The following is a 25,656-nucleotide window of genomic DNA, read 5'->3' as shown; positions in this document are numbered from 1 at the left end:
GTTGGTTGCTGCATAGTTGTTGTTTTTTTGCCTTTCTTTTATATCTTCTTTCACTTTTTTCAATATTAGGCAACATTTAATCAATTGTAAATAAATGTATCACTTGAATGATTTCCTTTTATACCTGAATTACAGAAAATTACTTAGGACTCCAAACTACTTAGGCTTTTTAGGTGGAATTATATCATCACAATATACTTTAAGATTGTGTCATAGCTCAACAAAATGTAGTTGTCAAATATTGTCTAATCATAATCAAAAGAATATTCTTGCTCTTGTGATGTGGCTGCAGCTGTACCATGAACATTACAGCGCTTCCATCAACAGTGATGATGAAGCAGTTAAAGTGCAGTGATCACAGTAACAAGTTGCACAGAAGATGACATGATTAAGTGTGAAACCTGATGTCTGAGGGAGACAGACTGTATGTGAGGGGAGATATTTAATTCAGTGGGAAAAAAGATGACCAATGTAAAATAAATTGTGTTTTCTTGACTGGATTTGATCAGAGGGCCACTGTCGAGAAGATTGTCACACAAATGGTCCAGTGCCAGCTTGCCTGGATTTAGAATAGAAAATAAACTCTCGTGAAATTACAGTAAATATTTGCCAACCTGCTTGTAGCAATCAAGGCAGCTGGAATGTGACATGAGGGTTAGAAAATGAAAAACACCTTTTGGAGGCAAACTGCAAATGCCCAGGAGATGCGCGCGCGCACGCACGCACGCACGCACGCACGCACGCACGCACGCACGCACCTGTGGGTAGGGTGGTTTTTAATATGTTTTGAATATTCCAAATATAATGAAACTCTTAGGAACAATAAACCTTTGCAATTCGGGAAGAAAAAAGTGTTTAGTGACATTATGAGAAAAAATATCTAATATATAAGAAAAATGAATAATATCCCCCGTCACAATGGGTTTCATTATTTCACACTCCTCTTACGGTACCTGTTTGGTTTCTTTTACTATCATCTGGTGTGCACTTTAGTGCCGATTATCACTTCCATCTCTGCATCTTGACTGCTTAAGAAGCATATCAGTCTCTATCAGTCACAGTTGTCTGCAGCGCTCCTTTATCTTCCTACACTGACACCAGTAAGGATGTGTACATAGAGCATCCTGGAGAAGACTTTCACTCCTTCAAGTCAAAGAAGATACTGTATTTTCAGAAATCTCTTTGAAGTATTGTTCTATACTTCCACCTACTGAGCCAGTGCCAGCCACTGGTGACAGCAGAGGGAAGCACAAATGCTAATTCAAGTAAAATAGTTGGTGAACTCCTTTAGGTTTTTTTTGGCTCACCATGAAAGTTCTTGTTTTGGGGAATTTTTGTGGTGTTTTTATATTTTTTCAGTTTTGCATGACTTTGTTGCAGTGTGCAGTCACTATGTGGTGTTTCTTTGATCGTATCTTACCTCATTATAAACTCTTTGAAACACAGGCGCAGTTTATTGTGGTGACGGAAGAGCTTCGGGTCCGCTGGGATCTCATTCAGGAAGACCTGGGCTACCTCCAATGGGCCCTACAATGGGGGGCGGAGAGAGGAGGAAAGGGACAAAAACAGACAGAGTTAGAGAGGCAAAGAAAGAGAAAGCAAAAACAGAGTGGAGGAAGGAAAGAGAGGAAACATTTGAGAGCGGATGAACAAAGGAGGGATGAGAATGCCCCTCATTCGGACAGGGAGAAATTACTTCTTAAACTCAATGCCTAATGCATGACCGAGATGCTGAACTAGAACATGAGGAAGATATCAGATTGTAAAATGAGCCATGATTAGCCTCCTGCATGGCTAATGTCACCGCTAGCCCTGCATAAATCCACCATTTGGCTCCTATTTGCCCAGTATGAGATCTTGTTATCCTAACTTATATTCATCATAAAACCACAGCACGCTAGCAACCGTGCCTGCATCAGGCACAGTTAAACAGCTCTGATTAGCATCATAAACGCATTGGGCCAGGGCCTCAGTCCTTGGTCTGAGCCGCGGACCCACACACAGAAACCCAGCCTCCTGTGCTGATTACAGTCAAGAGTTATATGTTTACGGAGCTGCTGAGCATTAGCGTTATGTATACAACCATCAGGTCGAAGCGAGGGACCTGTCAGATTAGACGCTGGAAGATAAAGCATAGGGGGAGGGAGCGGAGACTCTGTAGCTAGCTTCATCATTACTCCAACATCCACCAGGCTGGCAGGACCTGGAAGCTATCAGATCAAAGAGCCCTCCGGTTCAGCATGCCGTGCAGCAGGGACATGAAAGGAAAGAAGGGCCATGAATTGACGTTTTAACTAAATCAGGGGAAAAGCAAAGGGAGGATTAGGGTTGTGGCTGGGGTGAAGGCTTTGATGTGTGATTACTGTCATGTCTGCCACCTGCACTCTGTGACTACAATGGAAACTGTAAATGTGATAAGATAAATAGAGCTAAATTATTCTGGTTTATTTTCCCCTACACATTAGGAAGGAACACTCAGGGGACAAAAGGGCTATACAAAGAGCAATCATTTTCAGAGAACAGCCATCATTTGGTTAAGCATGAAGCAAGTGATCATTTCAACTATAATAGGAACAGACATACGGTAGTGTAAAATAGAAGCAGGGCCTTCATTCACAAATCATTTGCTCGTACCTGGTTAACTGTGGCTCCCACAGCGCCTTGTAGCAGCATCTGTAACATCTTAGCATCGGGTTGTTCTCTATGTGTGGCAACTGCTAGCTCTCTAGTCTTCTTCTGCATGTCTTCTATGGCCACCTCAATAGGAGTCAGATCAAACTGGAAACAAGAGAGAGGGAATATTGTACAAATGTATTGCTGCAATTGCCAAAATATCTTAAAATGCACTAGATTTTCTACACAATGAATGTGACACTTACCTCCTCTTTCTGGATGACGTTGATGCGAGTCTTGACATAGGGGAAGGCATGCATAGTGGTGAGGATGGTCTTCCTCTTGTACTGCTCGTTGAGTTCCCCCCGCGGCCGCCCGCTCTTGGTAAAGGGCGTGGTGTACATGAAGCGCCGCAGGTTGAAGTTCTTCTCAAAGTTTGTCAACCGGTCTTTCATCTCATAGTCATCAAAGAAGGGCTCCACATAAGTGATCTGGATATATGCCTGGAGAGGACGGTGGTTTACTGTTTATTAGCAGCTTTCCAACAAAGCAGACACAAATAAAAATACACCTTGCACAGTCATTAGCTTTTTTTTTTATAAATGTGTTTGTTTTTGCATAAATCCATAATCCACACTTTTGCTTCATACCTACTACTTAACATAGTAAACAGGTTTTGACAGACATGTAGCAGCAATCAGTGGTGTGACATTACGATCACCTACCTTGCTGGGGTTGAGTTGTTTTCTGTCCACTGGTATAGAGTCCTTGATCATCGTAAATGCATCTTCTCCAAAACACTGACTGTAGAAGTTCTAGGAGTGGGGGATTGTAGTTAGTATACAGTGTTGTTCATAATGTATCACAATGAAATCACTTGAATGTCATTTAGCAACTGATTCATTGAATTATTTGATTCAATAGTGATGCAGACTTCGTATTGTTCTTCATAACATGATTTCTGATTTTAGGAATGTAAATAAATGCCAAGTTTTCCAAACTCTCTTGCGAGTCTCGCCTTCAGTCATTCTGTTTAACTCAAACATTCATTCAGTCTCTCAGTCATGATCAGATTCCACATGACAAACCAGGCACCATCTTCCCTTTTCACTTGCACTCACGCACGCACACACACACACACACACACACACACACACACACACACACACACACACACACACACACACACACACACACACACACACACACACACACACACACACACACACACACACACACACACACACACACACACACACACACACACACACACACACACACACACACACACACACACACACACACACACACCTCCAGCCTGTGCGATATCTCAGGCAGATGTGTGATCCCTGGCTCCTTGTAAATGAATTCCCGTTCATCCAGGTCGCCGAACTTGGCCCCATAAAAACCCACCCGGAAATAGGTTCCAAACATCCTCTTATGGCCCTGGAGAGAAACAAAGAGGAGGTTTTATACCTCTCTCTAATAAGTATGACATCAGTAACATACTCTTTCTCATTATGTTAATAGTTATTTTTGGGGATCTTTATTGTGAAGAAGACTTTGAAGAGTAAGCACAACATAGAACGTAAAAACATTTATTATGCATACTTTGTTATGCAAACTCATTCATGTCCTTAAGAAATACTGAATAAAGAAATGTAGGTGACCAAATGATTTTCAATTGCTTTTCCATTCTGCAAAAGACCTTTCTACATGTTTTACTGCAGTGTCTCACCGTTCTGTTACTTCGACTTTGACCTTATTTAAATACATGAAGCAGCAAATACAGGGCCATATAGTTATTACCTTCTGAATGATGTTATCAAAGGCTCTCTGAAGTTTGTCATGAGTGGATGCCAGTTTTCTGAAATCTCTGTGAGCCTCCAGGATGGGTAAGATGACCTTGTATACCTCATTCACCGCCTCGAAGAGACCACCCTGATGAGACAGCCATCACTGCTGGTTAGCATGAGCACATACAGCATATAAAGAGGCAATATTTGCATGAAACACTAAAAATATAAAAGCAAATGTTCTATGGCATGAACGCCCTAATATTTATTGTTAATGAGTCAATGTTAAGATTTACTGTGTCCCGATTCCATACGACATGCTGTAACTCTGGTTACTCTTAGTGTTAACTTGACAGTTACTGCATTAAACTAAATATAGGGTCGTTAAGTCAAAGCACAGCGCTATTATAGTTACATGCTATTATTTTTTTATTATATTAAATCAGGTTTATATTTCTATTCTCAATCCTTTCACGGTCATTGTAACTATTAAGAATAAGTATAAGAATAGTGTAATACCCTGTACCGTGATATTTTAATTTTGTACAGTGAAAATCTCATACCGTTGTGTTATGGATTTGGGACACAGCTACAGGTTTCTATTTTTACAGTAAACATGAATATCAGTGCAGTTTCATTGTCTCACATTGCTGAAGAGCTCAGCAGCCTGCTCGAGCAATCCCACCAGGCCGCTCTCGGTGAAGTAGCGTCCTGAACACACCCCATCCTCGTCTGGGGACAGGATGTCATCCGACACCGCTGACTCTTCCAGCACGTTGGGGGAGATGTTCTGAGGAGAAAATCAGTCAGCTAATCAATCAATTAGCCCTGTTAATCAAATAATCAATCACATGGGTGACTCTAAAAGGAGATGTCCTACAGTGGGGAATGGAACTAATTTGATGAGCATCAAATCAATGACCTGCTGACTGCTGCAGGTTAGAGTGTCCTGTACCAAAGCCCCACAGAGGTCATGTGTGCGACACAGCTCATTAATAACATCATCGCGGTTACCGTTTGTTTTGTCTGTACACATGTTTCCACAGGAGCACATTTGTCTTTTTTCCACCCTTCAACTTCAAAGGCATTGTGCAAAGCAGTGCTACCAGGGGACCATATTTATATGTTGACGTTATGAGTGTACAGCTCCCCCCTCTGGACACACACAGCCAAATTTGGAAAAATATCCGTGGGGAGATGTGGGATGCGAGATGTTTTGCAGCGGAGGGGTTGCCTCTGTTCAACAAAACAACCAACAGTCATAACAAACAAGTGCAGAATGCTTATTTTGTGTGGCTCTAACGGTTTCCTTTTTCAGTCTAGACATTTTTTTTAATTATTAGTTCCTTGCTAAATTGGTGTGTATATCTGTATCTGTGTTCTGTACCTGGAAGGTGACGCTGCCAACAGGCAGATACTTGTGATCTTCCAGCATGCTGAGATACTCGGCCACCAGGGCTGCAGCGTGGACCAGACACATAGCCGACTCAGTGTAACACTTCCTGTTGTTGTGCTTCTCTGCCATGTTTTGCAGCCAGGTAAGACGGAGGTCAGGAGACGTCTGGTAGCCCTTCGCTATCCTGAAGAGGGGAGGAGAATAAAGGTATCGTTGTTGCTTTTTCCAGGTAAAGGTCTCATTGAGATTAACATCTCTTTTTGAAGACAGACTGCCAATAAAGCAGCATTGAAATGGACAATGAATAGAACATGCACAACTACATTGATGTCGATATATTTTTGGCATAGGCTCAGAGAAAAAATGCTAATAGTCTCAACTACAACCAAAGCTGAATGCATTTGCAATGTGTTCTTAATATTCTTGACTGCAAACCTTTACACTTCTTAAAATATCACAGGTTCAGCTCATTTTATCATTTATGATGATTGTGTGTGGCACATAAACCATGATATCACCTGCAGCAGTTTATTTCTACAGTATAGGAATACATATAAGTCTACATACAGTATATAGAGTGAACATCTAAAAATAAAATGTGTGCATGAGAGTGAGTGTGGCAGCCATGGAAGTATTTGGGTCGTTCAGAATTTCTATGGGTAATAAAAAATATGGAAAATGTTTTCCTGTTCATGGAATGCATGAATAATCATTAGCCTAACATCATGGGAATACATCTGAAATGCTTTGAATGAATGTATTTATAAAGCAGGTGAGTCACTATACTATACAAATGAATTCAAGCATCTGGCGACCAAATGTTGTGTGCATCAATGACCTGTGTGTTCGGGAACTTGGAGGTAAACGTTGGGGTGAGCCTAGGTAAGTGTGTAAAACTAACAGGTCATTCTGTGCAGCCGTCAAACACTCACCAGGTGACTGGGACCCAAACAGAAAGGTGCGTGATAAATGACACATGTAAGTGACATTAGAGCATGTTGAGGTAAAGTGCCTAAATCAACACACAGCACATGTACAGCACTCTCTTTGTCCCACTGATTCCCCTTCGTGTTCACACACACACACACACACACACACACACACACACACACACACACACACACACACACACACACACACACACACACACACACACACAGAGAGAGAGAGAGAGAGAGAGAGAGAGACTAAACTGCTACCACATGGTTACCATAGTGAGCACCAAATAGAGGCAAAACAGCCCAGACCACAGAGAAATAGGAACCAGCAGCACAACGTAGAGAGAAGCCACAGGGTGATGAAAGAGAGAAGCGATACACTGAAGACAGAGCGCGACAAAGAGACAGCCTTTCACAGATATTGATAATGATGATGTTTCTCACCTATACATGAGGTCCATGAGCATCTCAGGATCTTCCTGGAACTCCCTCATCTTCACAGTGTCTGACAAAATACTGTTAAGGTTTCTTAGAAGCTCATCCACCTGAAAATACAGACAAACAAAAGAGGCAGGCATGAGGCTATGTTCCGATCAATACCAGCAATGTAGTAAAGTAGCATTTCATACCTGTAAGGGCAGCTGAGTGTTCTGCATCTCAGTGTCCTCCTCTGCGTAGGCCAGGATGGTGCGGAGTGAGCGTCGTAAGTATTCCTCCTGGAAGTCTGAAGACTTGCCCACCAGCGAGGCCAGAGACATGGTGACCTGCATCTTCACTCGTGAGAAGTTCTAACAAAGACAGACGGGACCACAGTAAGTGTCAGTGTTAAACATTTTGTTTATTATGCAATAAGACAAAGTGCAATGTGGATCTGAAGCCTCCTAGCTGCATTTCATTTCATGTGATTTCACAGATTTTTCCTTTCAATGCCTTCCCTGCAAGCTATAGAATAGTTTTTTTTAACATATTCAATGGTTTGACAAAAGTGCACTAAGACATGGCCAGGACATTATGTTTGTTTGTCAGTTCCAAATTCCATGGTAGTCTTTAAAAATGTCCTAAAACAAAAATTATACTATTTACTATGTATTCTTATGGCCCAATATAACACTGGTGTAGGCAACAGATATGACATGCAGATAATACTACTGCTTTTCCTTCTACTCCTCTCATTCTACTACTATAGTTGATCCTAATATATGGAAATATAAGTCGGACATTATCATACTACATATTAAACTACTTTATCCAAAATATGCTCTATTTTTGGGACATATCAGTCAGGGTAACAGAACATACATTTGATCAGTCTTGCCAAAAAAACATTAAGAAATCCAAACAATTATTATTATTAACATGATATCAATATTTAAATATCATATAAAAAAACATTTCAGTTTTTAAATATCACGTTATCGTCAATAAGTAAGTAGTACTAATATTGGTAAGCAGTTTTTGTTGTTTTGTTCTCTCTCCTTAATTTGTGTCCCTTGCCCCCTCCCTTTCCTCATCTCTCCATCCTTCACACTACCTGTCCAAGATAACAGGCCTGACAAACAGCCCTCCATCCTCTGCAGCGAGGACGGTGTGCATGTGTGAGAGTGAGTGTGCTCGTGTAAGTGTGAAGTCCCATCTATCTCCAGCATGACCAGCTAAGCGGGAAATGATCTCCCATTAGCAGAGACATAATCACCCATGGATCATCTCTACGGCCCCATTCTGTTCAACTGAGCATGGAGCCAGAGCCTAGCCACCCCTCACTGCCCTCTAACTCAGTGTGTACGTGTGTGTGTGTGTGTGTGTTTGTGTGTATTAAAAAAGTACCCTACATTATAGCTTAAGTCAACACACAACCCTCTTTGTCTTTCTCTCTCATTTTCTTAATCATATGCCCCTTTTCCTCTAGTTTTCTTTCCAAACGTTCCATAACTGGACAAGGTTTAACCACAGGTATCTGCTTCTAGTGATTTGTCCCATTTCTGGGAGGGGGAAACGGCTATTTTCTCCTTTTAATACCACAATCTCAAATTAAAGTGAAAGATGGAAGAAAAAAGTGTGTGTGACAGAGAGCAAGATGAGAGCGGATAAAAGGGGTGAAAACATAATCAAGGGAAGAGATGGAGAGGAAGTTCTGTATGAATGAGTCATATGGCTGCTCCGCTTATTCAGATCACAGCTCCCTGTGGTAAACACCATATAAACAAACATACGGTGGGACACGCAGATGGGAAATACTCTCCTTAAACTGTAGAATTGTTTGTGTGTGTGTGCTCCACAGGCTTGTGTGACTTTCATTAAAGTGTACACACTGTAAACGCAGGAAATATCGACTGCAGCAGCAGTTATCGAACTAGCAGAGAAAATGAAATAAGACCCTCTATCCTAACCTTCCTTCCTTCAAATCGGTCTCTTTTTTTATTTCCCTCCATCACTGCTTCACCTCTGGCAAAAACATTCCTCTATCTCGTGATTTCCTCCTTTTCACCACTTTCACCGTCTCTCCCTGCCCTTGAGGCACATATACTTACACTTTCACACATTCAGTATGTACTGAAACACACATACACACACAGAGGTCTGGCTGTCATTAGTTAAAGAGGGGTAGGAACATGGGGGAGGCAGACAGTGACATATCTTTCTGCGCTCTACTCAGAGACACATCCTTCAGCAGAAACTTTCTGCAGCACGCTCAAAATAGACATGGAAAAGACATTAATGCCGAGCAGGACAGGAAAAGTGGAGAAGATAGGCTAAGATGTGTGTGACTTCCCGCTTCTATGTGTGTTCATGAGAACATGTATCATAGGCAATTCTCATGTGCACTTTAATTAAATTTGATCTGACATAAATGCAATTTCTATTACAAGCTTAGACGTTAGATAAGGTTTAATCTGACAGGAAGGAAACACCTTGCCTGACATTAGCTGTGTGTGTGTGTGTATGTGTGTGTGTGTGTGTGTGTGTGTGTGTGTGTGTGTGTGTGTGTGTGTGTGTGTGTGTGTGTGAGATCATGTCACCGTGTCCTTACACTGGCATTGCTGTAGCTGTATCTCATGATGAGGTAGAGGGTGGCACAGGCCTGGCTCCTGTTCTCATCAACAGGGCTGCTGCAGTACTGAAGCACCTTCTGGCACAGGTCCGCACACTGCTCTGCCTCCTCCTCAAACAACAGGTCTCCAAACTGCACACAAGCACACACATATAGACAACTTAAACCAGGTATACACAGACACACATATGCATATATTTACATAAATAATTATGGCTTGCATCAGCAGTTTGTCACCCCAAGAAACAAATAAGAACATTTAGACAAAGATAGATTCTAATGTAAACAAACCTCATGAATTTTCAACCAAAGACACACACGTCATAATGAAAGTACCTTGACAACAAGTGCTCTGAGTGTGCTGAAGGTGTGAGAGAGGAAAGTGGTACTCTGGTTGCAGGTGAGTGAGTGAAGTAACACCTTCAACACTCCGCCAACCATGCTGTCCTTACACTCAGCCAATGGCACTGCCTGGATGGGGGACATGAAAGAATTACCAAATCAAGACAGTAACACCTAAAATATATAGTAACACTATGGATACACTGAGAAGCACAAGGGAACTTCACAGCAGAGTTTCAATATGCAGAACACACAGATAAGTCACATGTGAGGATGTTACGCCATCTTTGTGCTCAACTCATTTAATTGTGTTCACTTACAGCAATTAAAACATTTACGTTTTCATTCAACCTGTTGACTACTCTGTTTTACTGTAATTCACAGTGATAACACACTCTGGTTTGGACAGACCTATTGTTTTCAAGCCATTCTCAAGAAAGCTGATCAGGGTTTACTAAAAATACTTAATCAAGGCCTTTGTTGGTTTGTTGGTCTTCAATTATGCAAACAAATTAACTGATTTTTAATAGGGCTTGCTGATGAAATATATTCTCTTGTTGACTCTCTGGTCCTTCTGCAGCTGAAAAATATTAAGAAAACCTTCCAATATAGTGCAATCTAATACCAAATGCCAAATTATAAATGAACTGCATTGCATTTTCATGTGTTCATTTTTAAGTACGCACAGTGTTGAGATATTGCACGGGGACAGTTTGTGAGTGTTCTGACCTGTACAATGGTTTCCAGCAGGTCCAGCACTATAAGGTTAGACTCTGTGGCTAAATTCCCACTGATCAGAGCCTCCTGGTCCAACTCTGCTTTAGTCCTGATGGAAGATCATGAGAGTACGAGATATTTAGAGAAGGAAAGAAAGCACAAAAAGTAAGTCAGGCAGAGAAAAAGACAGACACGGGTAAAGCAAGAAAGCAAGAAGGGACATTTTAAAAATTGGACGGCAGACGTGGAAGTTATTACTTACTTATCCTGTTTGTCGTTGGTCTGTCTCCACTGAGTGAGGTCTTTTCCTCCATCGTAAGTTTTCTCTCTGACCCATGGTCCTATCCATTCCTGTGTGGGATTCAAAAGCAGCTAGTCATGTTAAGAAAACGGCCAGTGAGAAAACTATGATGCATGTTATAATACAGATTATATACTAAACTGTAGGTATTAATGAAGTCTGAAAGATAAATAGACATTATGTTTTATGCCTAAATGTATTGCAGAGCAAGAAGCAAATTATAATCAAACATTAACTTGGTCTGCCTATACACCAGAGCATAACTATATATTTGAAATGCTGCCTAACAAAGAGCGAACATAAGTTCTACATAATTCCTGACTAACATGCTAACCTAAGCATAGACTGTGTAACCTGAAATTGGTTCTTACAGTGACTTGCTGACCGCACATTTTGAAAAATCGGGGTCTTCGCTAGTTTTGGAGGTAGTTCCAGTTAAAAACTTTGACCTATTGCAGAAAACACAGATCTAAAATTTGACAGAAAAGCAATTCCAAGAGGTGCTCCTTAAAGTACAAGGAGATACAATACCTCCAACTCGTTTCATCATCTCCCCGCGGGCTCCCATTCCTCTCAGTAGGGCTTCCTCCAGCTGCAGCTTGGCCTGCTGAGATTTCTGTAAGGCCTGGGTGCTTACTTTGTCACTGCTCTGCTTACCCTACAAATACATATTCACCAGGTACAACATCAAAGTACATACACTTTTAATATCTTCGAGTAAATGCTTTGCATTTATCCTTAAGTTCTGTATGATAAATATGGATGCCAATGGAACATTTAAAATGATTGCTGCAACGGCACTGATTCAAAACAAGTTGATAAATGAGCAAACTGACCCCATATTCAAAGCAGGACACACAGATAGTGAGGAGCTCCAGCAGCTTGTTGAGCTGCGAGGGCGGCATATCTACAGTCCAGCGCTGAATCAGACTCCTATCTGCGTTCTTCATTACCCACAGGAAACACACCAACAGGTGGCGACTGGTGTCTGCTGCCAGGGTGGCTACGGATTTACCTTGCTGGGAAAAGACGAGGAGAGTAAGACAGACATGCAGTGTGATACAGTACACAGAAAATAAAATACAAGTGATGGACACAAAACAGGATTCCAAGGTAGTGTGTTCAAAGGAAAAAAATCTCTGTTGATATTCATGTACATTAGATAGTCAGAGAGATGCTTTGATCCAAAATGCTTTAGAGCACAATGAATTCATATATTTCTAACATAGCTGACACTCACTAAGAAATCCATCCATAACACTGTTATGGTCTCATAACAGGTGGTCTCCTGTTCTAACCATTAAATCATACATTTCATATAAGTGTAACAAATTGACCGTAAGTTTCTCTAAACCACAAACATGGCTGGTCACCTTTTTCCACTCTGGATTTAGTGAAGTATGGTTCTTTTCCACATCTTAATAGGCGTTAAATCTACTGCAGATTAATTTACCTTCATTTGTGTGATGATGAATCGCTATTACAAAGGGCTACTGCTGCTTCACTGTGTGGCAGTTTGATAAATGTAGCCATTAACCTCCTAGTGCTCTAGGTGTCCCACCTAGAACCTGGTTTCCAGGTCTCTGTTTCTCAGCAGGACTGAGTGAAGCTCACCAGAACCAATGTCAAATATTTGTAGCATATAATCAAAAACATCCCTTGTTTATTTAAAAAATATGCTTCATATGAGAAAACAACATTTCTGTTGCTAACATTGTTTGAAGGGGAACTTAAAAATGTGGAACAAGCAGCATGTTTGGATTTGTGATGGATACCAGGCCGATGGCTCAGTTCAGTTTTTCCACAACAGTATTTCATGTAACAACATACAAGGGACTGATTCATCTCTTGGAGCCAAGCAGAGGAAGAGAGAGAGAGAATGGCAGCGTTCTGTTTTAGTGCCTGTGTTGTTGCTGTAGCTACACTTGATGGATGTGTTTGTCAGGGAGGACGGCCCTGTTCACTTATGATGGCAATGCCTTCCCATAAACCATCTCTCGCAGACGTGTGTGTGTGTTTGTACCCCCCCCCCCCGTGTGTGTGTGTGTGTGTGTGTGTGTGTGTGTGTGTGTGTGTGTGTGAGAGCTTTCAGAAATGGATGAAGTATGTGTGTGGCTCTGACAGCTAATCAATCTACCTCAGTGCAGCTCACCTGTTTGGAGGCAGAATGCTCAAAGATACAATCACACACACACACACACACTATTAAAAATAATAAAAAAGTATGCTACATAATTAAGAAATTATTTCTGAGTTTTACCATGGATGCCATGGAAACGAGAGCATTCCGTCCCAGCGTGTTGAAGGGATTCCCGGCAATCGCCATGGCAACAGACTGATTGATAGGTGGGACATTTTCAAGGTCATCCTCAAGTCCGCCCGTCTTGTTTTTCCCGCCACGCGTGTCAGAAACTGCGGCGACAAACGGGTCAAATATACTGAAGAAGAGGACTGGAGCGTACAGGATTACATTACAGAATGTACTGTGCAAAACTTGATCAGAGTTCAAATAGACTTAGGAATTAAGTACTAACACATGCTTGACATAATACTACACATCCCGCACATACCGCACAATACATAACAAAGAATATAGATAAAAACAACTAGATTAAATTACAGTCACAGAACAGTGGGCATGATTGATTGGAGAAAGCTGATAAACTGAGTTCTTCAGTAAGGGCAATAGACCAAATCCACTGCGTCAGTGTTAATACAATAGACTTCTCTAAGAGGCAGAAAACTTGATCATATTACACATTATGCATTGTATTTATAAGCGCCTTTGAAAACACTCAAAGACACCTTACAGGCACAGTTAAAACAAGCAGCAACGTATAAAGACATCATACAAATCAAAGAAAACAGTAATAGACAATAATAAGTTAATACAATAACTAGGTTATGATACTTTCATCAGTGCAAAACTAAATTGTGTTGTAGCCATTAGGGACAGAATTTGAGTGAATATGCCAGTTTAAAAAGGAATGAATATGTTGAGTTATTCATGGACGTCTATATGTACTGTATATACGACGAGATGACATGAACTTCATGAATCAACAAGGACTTCAAGTGCATGTAATTGAATGAGCATGTATGCAGTTTATGTCTCAGAGCACGTGTGTGTTTGTATACCAGTGAAGTCCAGATAGTTGGTGGAGTCAATAATAATCCCAACCAGGGAGAGGTAAAGCGCAGCCACCTTGGCTCTGACCTCCGGTTTGATACAGCGATGGTCGAGATCATGGGAGCACAGCAGGCTGCAGATCGCATTGATGGCCTTTCTTTGGACCTTTCCCCTGCAAACACACATACACATTTTTAAAGTTTCATTGAATCCAACATAAGAAGTATAAAGGTTCGAAGCACTTACAGGGGTTACATACATTCATTGGCATGTTTGGGTGTTTTATTTATTAGAATGTGTCCATATCAATAGCAATTAGTCACAATATGTGTTTGCAGAGTCTGAGATTGTCTTTAATGTGTGCCTTGAAAGTAAAAGGATAGAACTTTTGACAGTTTAAAAAGCTTTGTAATAAGGTAATAAGGAGGTAAAAACTTGAAGCGGTCTATGTTTCCATACCCCTCTGACTCCATGTCTAGGGCGGCACTGAGCTCTGTGAGCAGCAGACCGGTGAGGTAGTGCTGCTGCTTGAATTCCTGAGAAAGCTCAAACAGCCCCAAGATCCTCTGCTGCTCCTGGTAACTATACGAGCTGGAACTCTGAATGTAGAGAAGAAACCAAGGAGTGACAGATTTAATGAAAGGCTCAGGAACAGAAACGGGGTAAGACTTTTCCTTGATGCAAAGTAAAGTACTTTTTAAACAGCTCTTTTAAAACTAAATCTATTTACATCTCATCTACTCTATCTAATGACTCGCCACACTGACCATTTAAATTCTCCTAGGCACTCCGTGTATTTGTATTTTCCTAAATGTTTTCACTTTAAATGGCAAATGTAAAAGCATGAGGGTCCAAACGTTTACACTGCTCACTTATTGCAGTCGTGATGATAATCCTCATCCAAACCGGGGGTCCAAAATTAGAGGGTGTTGTATGCTGTGTAGATTATGAAACCTTCTGAAACAACCCATTTTCTTTAGGGCTGTATGACTAAACTTGATTTGCCATAAAGGTCACTATATCACATTGCAGTATTTAATTTCAAAGATGAAACAATCACCCAAATGCCTGAATTACAAATATACATAAATGCACATTTTGACAGACTAGCGGGCAGACCTGTGAGGAGATAGATGGACATGGTGAGGCAGGAGCGGAGGCAGGGCTGCTGAAGAAGAGGTTCAGGTTGAGGTAGTGCTCGTGACTGCACAGGATTCGCAGGAACTCTAGACGCATGCTGATCAAGGTTGGCATTGACACACTCTTAGCTGACATCTAGAGGGGAGATGAATTCATACATGATACATTATACATTTAAAACTTGAAAACATTTACAGACGGTAAATAAAACCGCCTTGACAACAGTTTCAGAAAAAACACATTAATCCTGAAGGACACCTCTTCTTTCACAATCAAAGATGATATAGTTCAGAATTCATGTACTTAAAGACACATATATAATTGCTTTGGTTTGTAATCAGTGTTACTCTACCTGGTTGCAGTAGTTTTTCACCAGCTGGAAGACAAATCCTCGGTCCATGAGAGACAGCAGGTCGTAGAGGAAGAAGGCCAGGCTGATGTTGACTTTCTCTGCTTGTTCTACTTCCTAAAACAACAAAAAACAACAAACAGCAATCAGTAAGCTGCACTGAGTGGAGTCAAGTCTCTAGCTGTGAAAGCTGAGCTTTTAATACCACAGAGGCTAATTTAATAAGTAAGCACTTCTGACTCCCTGTTTGGAGGACACTGACAACGTGTACACAAAGGCTGAAACTGCTTCTACCAAACCCAGGAGAACAGAACGTGCACAGTGAAGAGTTTTGGGGTGGACTTAGTTACACTTGTCTGAGCAAAATGCATTGTCGTCATAATCATATTCCTTACTTTCTGTTGTTTGACGAGGATGGTCCCGATTTCAGCTGTAACCACGGAGACAATTGTGGTGATGTCATCTTTAAATCGGTCAGAGAAGCGGCTTCTCCGAGGGACACTGTGCTTGTCCAGATGAGACACATGCTGAGCCATGCTTTTCACCTGTTTGAGCAATCATTACATTTACATTACATTACATTTACATTACATTACGGTTCATTTAGCTGACGCTTTTGTGCAAAGCGACTTACAAAAAGTGACAATCACACATCAAAACACACACACACAATAAATGTAAGTCATCAGGTGATAACAAAAGAGGGAAAACCATGGAAATGCATGTTAATAAAAGTGCAAGGTTTCATTTTTTTATCATCTCCTTCTATCCTCATTTTTAATTTAAATGACCTTTTGTTAATTAAAGTGAGCATCCTGTAGTGACGTTATTGAAGGAAGAAACATAAATAAGTGAGATGAACTAAAAGGATGAGAGTGATGATACACTTTATAAACTCCAAAAGAAAGATAAATTGTCAAGCGGCTTGATAAATTACAGTCTATGGTGATTTTAAAATGTCCTTTTGTTCACCACTCAAAACAAACCTTCATTTATCTTTTAATGCGTGGCTACAAGGTCGTGTATTGTTTGGTGCGAGTCATTTTTATTACTTCATCTATTTATAATTAACACATGAAGCAGTCCTTACTTTTTCTCTTAGTGTCAATCAAAAAACCACCCACTGTAAATTCATAAAAAAAGCACACTGACCAGCAGCTCGAAGAAGAACCAGGCATATTTGTATGCACTTTCTCTGCAGACCCCGGTGCTGACGACCATCTGCAGGGCCAACTCCTCATGAAATTGCTGCAAGAGAGAAAATACACAAACTGAGGTGAGAAACAGCCTCCTATTGGTATCTAATGGAATAAAGCATATGTATTAAATATAGCATCTGTAAGAATTATACTGAATATCAATATGAATTAATTTTGAAATACTGGCTGAGCTTTGAACAGGAAAAATGTTGACCGAAACCAAAAACTACCAAAATACCCGGCGTTCTCAGTGTTACACTTCCACCCTGTGGTAACCAGAGGGAACTGGTGGAGGAAAGCTTTTTGTACACTGTGCAGTAGGACGTTTGAAGTCTCAATGATGTTAAATACATGCATCATTTTAACAGTAAGTTAAATATAAGAAACCCTTTCTAATGTCGTTTAATAATAACCTATATAAATTAAACATACCCAGTTACTTTGTAAATACATGGTGTGAATACAAACAGCAATTATTTAAGCTTTACAGGCTAAATCCATCCTAAAATACAATTTATTACCACAAAATACTTAATTAGAAGAAAGGTAAGTGTCAATTTAAATTATCTGGACATCTCAAATATCTATTCATAAGTTTAAAACCAGTTCTCTGTGATATTAGACAGTACAGAAGCTTTATGTTTTATTAATAGCGAGTTAAACTGACGCTTCATGTCATGTAATTGTTTGCCTCCATCTGCTCTTTAGTTTTCTCATATGGGAATACCTCACCGCTAACACATTATTGTATAACGCTGTTTTAATATGAGAATTTGAATATTTTAAATAACTTCTCATCAATCATAGCAACAAGGTGCTCCAAACTTTAAATCGGGAACCTGCGGTGAACAATCTCAGATGTTATGGTGGTGGGAAAAAGTTAAAGAAAGGGTGAACTTTTTTTTTACCTTTCTGTTGGAGGGCCTAGTGTTTCCTGTGGAGTTCTGGTGGCTGTTTAAGTCCACAATGGTGGACATGCGGCTGCCTGGGTTGTTGTGGCCCTGGAGACAGAAACACGCAGGTTCCGTCACATTGAACGTGATGGATGCATTCATTAGAGTGGGCGTCCAGTGGCCTATTAGAATACCTAATGTACTGTGGGGATGAATAGCAAATGACTGTTTTGTGTGTATGTGCAAGCATGGTAGGATGTTTGCATACTGCACTGTGCATGCATTTACATACATTGTCCTGGTAAAATATGGACTTTCAGTGAAAATTGGGGCACATTTAGACTTTTTTTTAATTAGTATTGTGTAGCAGTCTCTAGAAAAACACAAAATAAGCTTCCAAAGCTGAGCTTAATTTATAATTTATGTGACTATAAAATCTTTCATTTGAATTCACTGCAAATTAAGGTTTTGTAAGGTCTTACAGATATTTTAAGGAAATGTAGTTTGAGGAAACCCTCTGTACCTTGGCAGAGAGGATGTTTTTGACCTCAGCATCTTCAGCAGAAGTGTGTGGGGCAGGGATGTCAGGGTTGCTGCTGCTGCGTATTCTGGATTCGAGAAGCATGGAGCCAACTGTGGCGGCTGTGGCCCGACCCATGGTGCTGTAACGGCTCTCTGCCGATGGAATACTCCCTAAATCTGAACCCAGGTCCATGGACGCATTAAAAAAAGATAAATTCTTAATTATATTCTACAATAATCACAGTAAATATTATCAAAGGGGAAAATAACAAACTGAAAAAGGAAGCAAATTCATAATTATAAATCATAATGTCAGTACCGGCATTCTGCATGTCTTGAGGGGGATCAGGCAGACGAAACACCCAGTAAAGGTAGGTCGCCAAGAGGCTGTTCCTACCCTGCTGGTCCCTGATCAGCTCCTGACTGTTGTGAAGACTGTTGACAATAGACACCACTGATTCGAAGGCTATCTGGGCCAGATTGGCTGTAGGACACAGACATGAACATGCAAGTAAAAAATGTTAGAGCTGTAATATCAATCATGGAATGATAAAGACTATCATCCAAAATATCATCATGACAAATAAAACACTGTAGTTCTTGCTTCTCCAATCTGATGGTTTGCTGGATTTATTTGCTGTTTTATATCATTTCATGTGTGCTATTTGATTTTGTTTATTCAACAAAAGGTAGAAATCTGAGGAGACTTCTGTCAGCTCTGTGATGTTTTTCACTTATTTCTCATATGTTATACTGTAGTAGACCATAGGTCTTCAACAGGGGGTTCGTGACCCCTAGTGGGTCCTCAAAGTTACTGCAAGAGGGCCGCTAAAATTATTGTTTGATGTTTTGAACGTTTTTTTATTTTGTTTTTCAAAACTGAAAATATGACTGAGAATGCACATTATGTAACATTAATCCAACATATGATTAGCAAAGGTATATCGGCCTAAAAGGTTTTTTTTTAAAGCAAAGATAATTGTCTATGCTTGTACCCATTTATAATGTCTTGCCCCAAATATCAAATTGTGATTTTGAAGTAAATTACTTGATCAGAAGTATCATGACTTTGTCAATATTACTTAGCTTCAGAAAATGTGTGCAACAACTACACACTTCCCAAAATGTGTGAGGTGCCATTTCTCTGCAGCATACAGTGACTTCACTCCGCTAACTCCTCACCAGTCTGGCCAGCGATGACCATGGGCTGCATGATGAGGGTGAAGAGTTTATCCAGCACCAGATGGAGGAAGAGGACCAGAGGCTCTAAACTGGAGGAGGACAGGGAGATGATGCTGAGCTTCAGCTCATGCTCCAGCTTGTTCTCTGGAATCTTCTCCTCCCTGACCCGCAGCGGGAATGTAGCTCCACCCTCAAGGGCATGACAGAGGGTGAAGAAACGCTCTAGGTGGTTGTCCTGGTACAGACAAAGGGATGATTAGTTACAGTGTGGTACTTGTAGCGGAAGCAGAAAGATAAGAAACGACAGGGGGAAAATGAACGAGACAGACAGAGAAACAAGTGTAAGAAAACAGGGAGCATGTAATGTCCTACTACAGCAGAGTGGACACTTGTTGTGTTATGTGTGTGCCCATTGATGTTTAGACTGTGTGTACATGACAGACGAAGAGAGATGGACAGTCATCGTGTTCTTGTGCTTGTGCATTCAATCACTCCTCACCTGTGTATGTACAGATGACACAGCCTGGACCTCAAGGTTAAAAAGACCTTTGTGACTATCCATCCACTTGACTGGAGGGTTCTGAGGAGGAAGTTTCTGCACAACAAAGACAAAGGAAATAAAACTGTCTTCCATGTCTGTGTTCAGTCTTTAATGTGTCTATAGTCTTCTAAGAATACCTTTTTGCTCCTTTACATACAGTAACATTAAATGGACATATAGAATGATTTGTATATATAACAGATGTGTATACCTCTGGTGTGTGCAGTGAATAGTTGAAAGGTAGTCGCTCCAAGACAATGGGAAGACAGAACTGACCAGTCTGCAATCTGTCGTTATTCAGTATGGGCAGCCACTAGATGAGAGTTGAACAATTAGTCAGTTTAGAAAAATAAAAATAAACTTTTATTTATTATTAATTAGTTTGCTTACAAAAAAAACGTTTTGTGTTTGTTACATTTAGAAATATGGTTGGGTAGTAAAGGACCAAATCTCACAGAGTATCCAATGAGCGTCTCACAGCTGCCGCTCTGGTTCTGTTTCTGCTGGCAGCTGATGTGGTAGAAGGTGAACAGCAAGTGATGTCTCTCTGTCAGACGGGCTGGAAGAGCCATCTTCACTTCCTCGTAGAAGTCTGGGCACCTGAAAATAGGAAGTGGGAAATAGGAAGAAACAAAGGGAGCCACGCAGAGGAAAAAAGGGATAGGTAAGGATGGTGGGAGGGATGAAGAAACAGGGGAAACCACAAGAGTGCGAGCGAGAGTCAAGGAGAAACAATTAGACCAAGATTTTAAAAAATAAGCTATCATCCCAAACATTATAACTCAATAATGTGTACTTGCTTGTTATGGTAGGTAACAGGGCTGTAGACTTCCTCTAAGAATTCAGGGCCACTTGATTTCCCAAAAATGACCTGAGAATGGAAGTCAAAGATATTTGAGATTTTCTGTCCAACAAAACAAAATTCACATAACACATATGTGTAGACTGGGGTTAACAGACACAGCTATTCATTAATACCAGTGACTCTGAAGTAACTGTAAGTTCTAAAACAATCCTTGGATTTTAAAAACATACCTACAAAACATCTCCTTAAAAAGGATAGGTTCACAATTTCTAAAGTCACTCTCAAAACAATAGTCAGTTGTCCATGTGAATGTTGAAACATGTTTTTCTTGCTGTAATCATTCCTCTCATTCTGGCCATTAAAATATATTTCATAATGCACCTTCAATGTAAGTGATGGGTCCACAGTCTTCATCCATGCAAACATGCATTTAAAAGTTCATCTAAATCTAATGTAAGGCTCCAAATAAGTCAAATCAAGTGGAAATCTTCGAAAGTTACAGCCTATTTAATATAAATTCCCTCTTTTGTTACCATCTTTTGTGAACCTATTCTTTTAATTACATTTATAGATTTACTGATGTTACAATAATTGAATTACTCAATGCACACACTTCCATGAGCAAATCCAGTGGCATTATCAGTACGATTTCACTGTGCGGCTAGATGACAGATTTAAAGCGGCAGCACTCACAGGCAGAGAGCAGGTTGGTTCTTCTCCACTCATAAACTGCATTTTGATGGAGATGTTTCTTGCTGATGTAAGCCTGTTGACGAAGTTTAACCTCTGGGGGTAGACATACAGCAAGTTCCTACATTGACATAGAGAAAAAAAGAGAGCAGGGGAGACATCATGTTTAATTAATACATGAAAGATTCATTCAAAACCATTAAGGAGTTCCAATATACGCCACTAGATGGCACTATCTATGCAGCAACATAGTCGTGTTAAGGTGACAGTCATGTCACAGAATAGTCAGACAACCAGTGATTTACTGTGACCTGTGGTTTCAATACAACACTGTAATCTGTTGAAACCTGGAATGATGGGAAATACCGCAGATTCCACTGAACAACACATGCCGTTACAAATGTTTCGTCAAAAGCGAAACCATTTTAGGATTGGATGCCTATTTAAACCTCTGCTCACACAGGCTGCCTCCTTATGTTACACTACGAGGCAAATTTCCCAGGTAGCCTGGATAGAAAGAACTAAAAATAGGCACCAAACTAAAAAGAGCAAAGCCGCTCTTGAGTGATGAGTACAGCATGACTGTTCTTGTTGCCTCTGGCCTTTCAGAGAGTCTGTGACAGGAAACAAACCTGTTCAGACCTAAAGCTATGAATCATTTGTTTTTCAAAAACCTTGTTTGTAGGTCTTATTTACTCGCTTCCATGGTGTTGAGTTGCTTTAGATAAAGAAATACCATAAATAAAAGTGTAACAGTTGTAAAAGGAGTGTGTGTGTGTGCGTGCATATATAACTGAATGACCACACACTCCTTTTACAACTGTCACACACACACACACCCCCCCCATCCCATTCTAACCCACCTGTAAATGTTGTGAGGGACATAAACCTCACTGGATGGGAACTCCAGCACTTCTTTGATTGGCCGAATGTTCTTCTCAGCCACAGGTATCAGAGGGATGAGCTCAGTAGACAAACATGCCAGTGGCGTGTCGTGGACTGGAGACATGTCCAGTTTTATGGAACCTGGAAGACACAAATCAAAATCCCAAATCAGTGACCTGCATATACAGTATACTGCATATATCATATATAGATCATTTGAAATATTTGCTAAATCATTAAACTAAAAATCTAACCAAACTCTAAAGGAATAGTTCTACATTTTTGGGGAAATACACTAAAGCGCTTTCTTGCAGAAAGAGCATTGAGAATATCAATACCAATCTCATGCCTGTCCGTTAAGTATGAAGCTACAACCAGCAGCCGATTAATAGCAGTAAAAACTACACATTGTGGTTGACAGGGGGTTATGTGCTGGGCTATTTCTTGGCCAGGTGTAGTAACTTCCTGGAGTCTCTGCTTGTTGCAACATCATGGTGACGACAAACAGTTACTGCACCCCGTCAACTTATCGTCGGGTACAAAACCTCCTCTAAAACCTTGTTTTTACACTTTTGTTTTTGTACAGATTAAACAAAGTCTTTGTGCTAAGCTAACTGGCTGCTGGCTGTGGCATCGCATCATATGTAACAGACGGATATGAGATGTATCAATCCTCTCAACTCTTTGCAAGCCAGGCAAATTAAACTTCTTCTCATAATTTAGAACTATTCCCTCAATTAATAACCATAAAATGAAATGAATGAGTGTTTAGATGTGATGAGAGAGATGACCTGGTATCGTCTTGACTCTCCTCTGTGGAGTGGAGGTTTTCTTGATCTCAGACAAGAACTTGAGCAAGTCTTCATCACTCAATCGATCTCCCTCCTGACATACACACAAACACACATGCACAGTTAGCAACTTAGAGATATTTTCGCCACAATTTGTCATGAAAACCAGGGTGACAAGAAGCAAAATAACCCCTCAGAATATGTAAGGATAAAAAAAAAAATGTTTAAAAACACAAACTAAGCCTTTGCTCCAATGATAAATAATAAAAATGGCTCTTTGATGAAGTCAATGCTTGGCACTTGTCAAAAGCTTGTCTGTCTGTTTCACTTTATCTTGTATCTCAAGGAAATAATAGTCTCTTTGTGTTTGCGTGGCGGTCCGACCTGTTTAAAGATGGTGCTGATAGTGATGGTAGCAGGTTTGAAGGCAGAAACGTTACAAAATTGATCATCAATGGTATTGTAACGTTCAGAATTCCTCCTGGGAAGCTGCATCCTCCGGTCAATGCTACTGGATTTACCTGGAAAAACAGCAAATGCACACAAATGTCATCATAAGGTCTAATAAAGACATTCATTAGGATGAACACACACAAAAACACACCTCCTTTTAAGCTGTCAGAGTCGGTGACATCGCGGTCCATTGTAGCAGTGGAGATGACTTCCATGATATTAACAGTTGCCCAGGCAAATGGCATGCAATACCGACCCAGCCTCTTGCAGAACGTCTCTGCCTGACTTCGCAGCTTCTCAAGCTTGTCCTTGTTCTGAAAGTTAGGAAAAAAAAGTCATTTTTAAATGTAATACTAAAGAAAATGCCTTCAACTTCAGGAACATAGTATGCTAAAAGTAAATGTTTAAATGAGTAGAGCAAAAGGCATAATCTGCAGTGTCTTTTTTGTGGTTCGACTGACAATAATAATTGCTATGCCACATTACCTTTGCAGAGTCACATTCCCTCAGTGTCATGTAGGGGTCAGCACAGTCCCCGATCTCTCCCTGCTGGAGAACCTTTTCAATCTAACACACAAACAAACCATCGTTTGTTAGCAAAGGTGCAGTATAAGGCATATTTTCAGCAAGAACAAGTGATATAAAAGGCAGCAATGAACTGAATTACAGGGTGTATAAAACAGATTCTGGGGTAGGACTTATTGAAAGTTATTTAAAGCCATGACAAAAATAGCCAAATCCTTTTTACTTCTGTTACATACTGTTCTTAGCATTTTTTCATAGGTGCTAAGGATTTAATTATTACCTTGATGACCAGGTAGATATCTGGGGAAGGGTAGGTGATAGAGAATATGGCAGATCTGGCCATGGTAGACTGATCGACGTGTGGAGTGTGAGGTTTCAAAGAGTTTTTGAAGTGTTCTGAGTTCAGATCAAAGTAGAAGTCCTCTGATATCTGGAGGAGACAAAAGGTGAAAAGTTTAACTTTTGAGAGGCAGAAATATTTCTCTTTACCAAAAGCACATGCATGATTCTGTCGATAGAATCCTTTGCTGACGTCCAATTCAGGGCATAATAAAAAAAGCATCACTCTCAGGAACAATGGGTTTTCATTTAAAGGTCACAGGAATCCATTTAGAAAACACTCCAACACACTGGTTTCATGTAAACCAAATCTTTTCTTTTTGTGATATATTTCATTTTTATAGTGACATTCAAATCCAACATAGTTCCATACAATAAGTTTCAGATATTGTAGGCATGCATCATCCATTTATGTTTGTATGAAACGGCCTACTTTAGGATTTGTGACCAAAAAAAAGAGGGGGAAAAAACAAAACGGAGAAAACAATGTGTAGAATTAGGTAGTGATCTTTTCTTTAGCATATAATCATAGATTTGCAAAAAATATAATCTGGCCTACGGGGCGTTACATAAGTCTAGTTGCATTTCCTAATGACCTCAGGCTAGGAACACGGCCATATGTCCTGGCCTGGCCTGGCAGGTGTCATGTGATCCTTTTCACTGGAAAGCCATTAAACACTCTTCTTCATTCCACTCGTCCCATAGGACCTCCACTACACTGACCACACCAAAGCAGACATCTGGCAGTCAAACCTGCCTGTTATGTGATCAGATAGCAATACTATGGAAAGTATTCTCGGTTGATCACTTTTGGTTTGCTTTATATCTGATTTTGTTAACAGTGATCTAACAAGACAGAAAGCCAAACTCCTGCGTAGTTTTGTTTTTTTAGACAGAAATGACCTTGGTCACGTCAACATAAAGCACTCTTACCACAAGAGTGAGAGTTCTCAAAAGACTGCCGTGGAGGAGTTCACCTCTTGCATGACTTCTTGGAATCACAGAAATCCCTTCTAAGTAATCAAAGCCAGCTGACTTGAATAGCATATTATGTTTCATA

The 25,656-nt window shown here is 40.3% G+C and overlaps 1 protein-coding gene across 1 annotated transcript in view; it reads right to left on the bottom strand.

The window, feature by feature from the left end:
• Window positions 1-25,656, bottom strand: part of dock8 (dedicator of cytokinesis 8) — a 51,538-nt gene that overhangs the window by 3,870 nt on the left and 22,012 nt on the right. The window contains 39 exon segments of the mRNA XM_029439256.1: window positions 1,421-1,527; window positions 2,635-2,778; window positions 2,880-3,116; window positions 3,339-3,428; window positions 3,925-4,059; window positions 4,423-4,554; window positions 5,056-5,199; window positions 5,797-5,989; window positions 7,188-7,288; window positions 7,373-7,531; window positions 9,772-9,924; window positions 10,129-10,263; window positions 10,864-10,960; window positions 11,114-11,157; window positions 11,159-11,202; window positions 11,684-11,810; window positions 11,989-12,171; window positions 13,413-13,564; window positions 14,291-14,454; window positions 14,742-14,881; window positions 15,402-15,557; window positions 15,775-15,888; window positions 16,167-16,316; window positions 16,924-17,019; window positions 17,879-17,971; window positions 18,387-18,562; window positions 18,705-18,869; window positions 19,568-19,802; window positions 20,067-20,162; window positions 20,320-20,421; window positions 20,564-20,708; window positions 20,909-20,979; window positions 21,607-21,724; window positions 22,467-22,629; window positions 23,280-23,373; window positions 23,664-23,800; window positions 23,884-24,046; window positions 24,219-24,299; window positions 24,538-24,687. Coding sequence (XP_029295116.1) covers window positions 1,421-1,527; window positions 2,635-2,778; window positions 2,880-3,116; window positions 3,339-3,428; window positions 3,925-4,059; window positions 4,423-4,554; window positions 5,056-5,199; window positions 5,797-5,989; window positions 7,188-7,288; window positions 7,373-7,531; window positions 9,772-9,924; window positions 10,129-10,263; window positions 10,864-10,960; window positions 11,114-11,157; window positions 11,159-11,202; window positions 11,684-11,810; window positions 11,989-12,171; window positions 13,413-13,564; window positions 14,291-14,454; window positions 14,742-14,881; window positions 15,402-15,557; window positions 15,775-15,888; window positions 16,167-16,316; window positions 16,924-17,019; window positions 17,879-17,971; window positions 18,387-18,562; window positions 18,705-18,869; window positions 19,568-19,802; window positions 20,067-20,162; window positions 20,320-20,421; window positions 20,564-20,708; window positions 20,909-20,979; window positions 21,607-21,724; window positions 22,467-22,629; window positions 23,280-23,373; window positions 23,664-23,800; window positions 23,884-24,046; window positions 24,219-24,299; window positions 24,538-24,687 — 5,186 coding nt within the window.

Source organism: Cottoperca gobio, chromosome 9, assembly GCF_900634415.1.
Source record: "Cottoperca gobio chromosome 9, fCotGob3.1, whole genome shotgun sequence".
NCBI classification, from domain to species: domain Eukaryota; kingdom Metazoa; phylum Chordata; class Actinopteri; order Perciformes; family Bovichtidae; genus Cottoperca; species Cottoperca gobio.
Note: the sequence above shows the minus strand (reverse complement) of the source record. Positions and strands in the feature narration are given on the sequence as shown.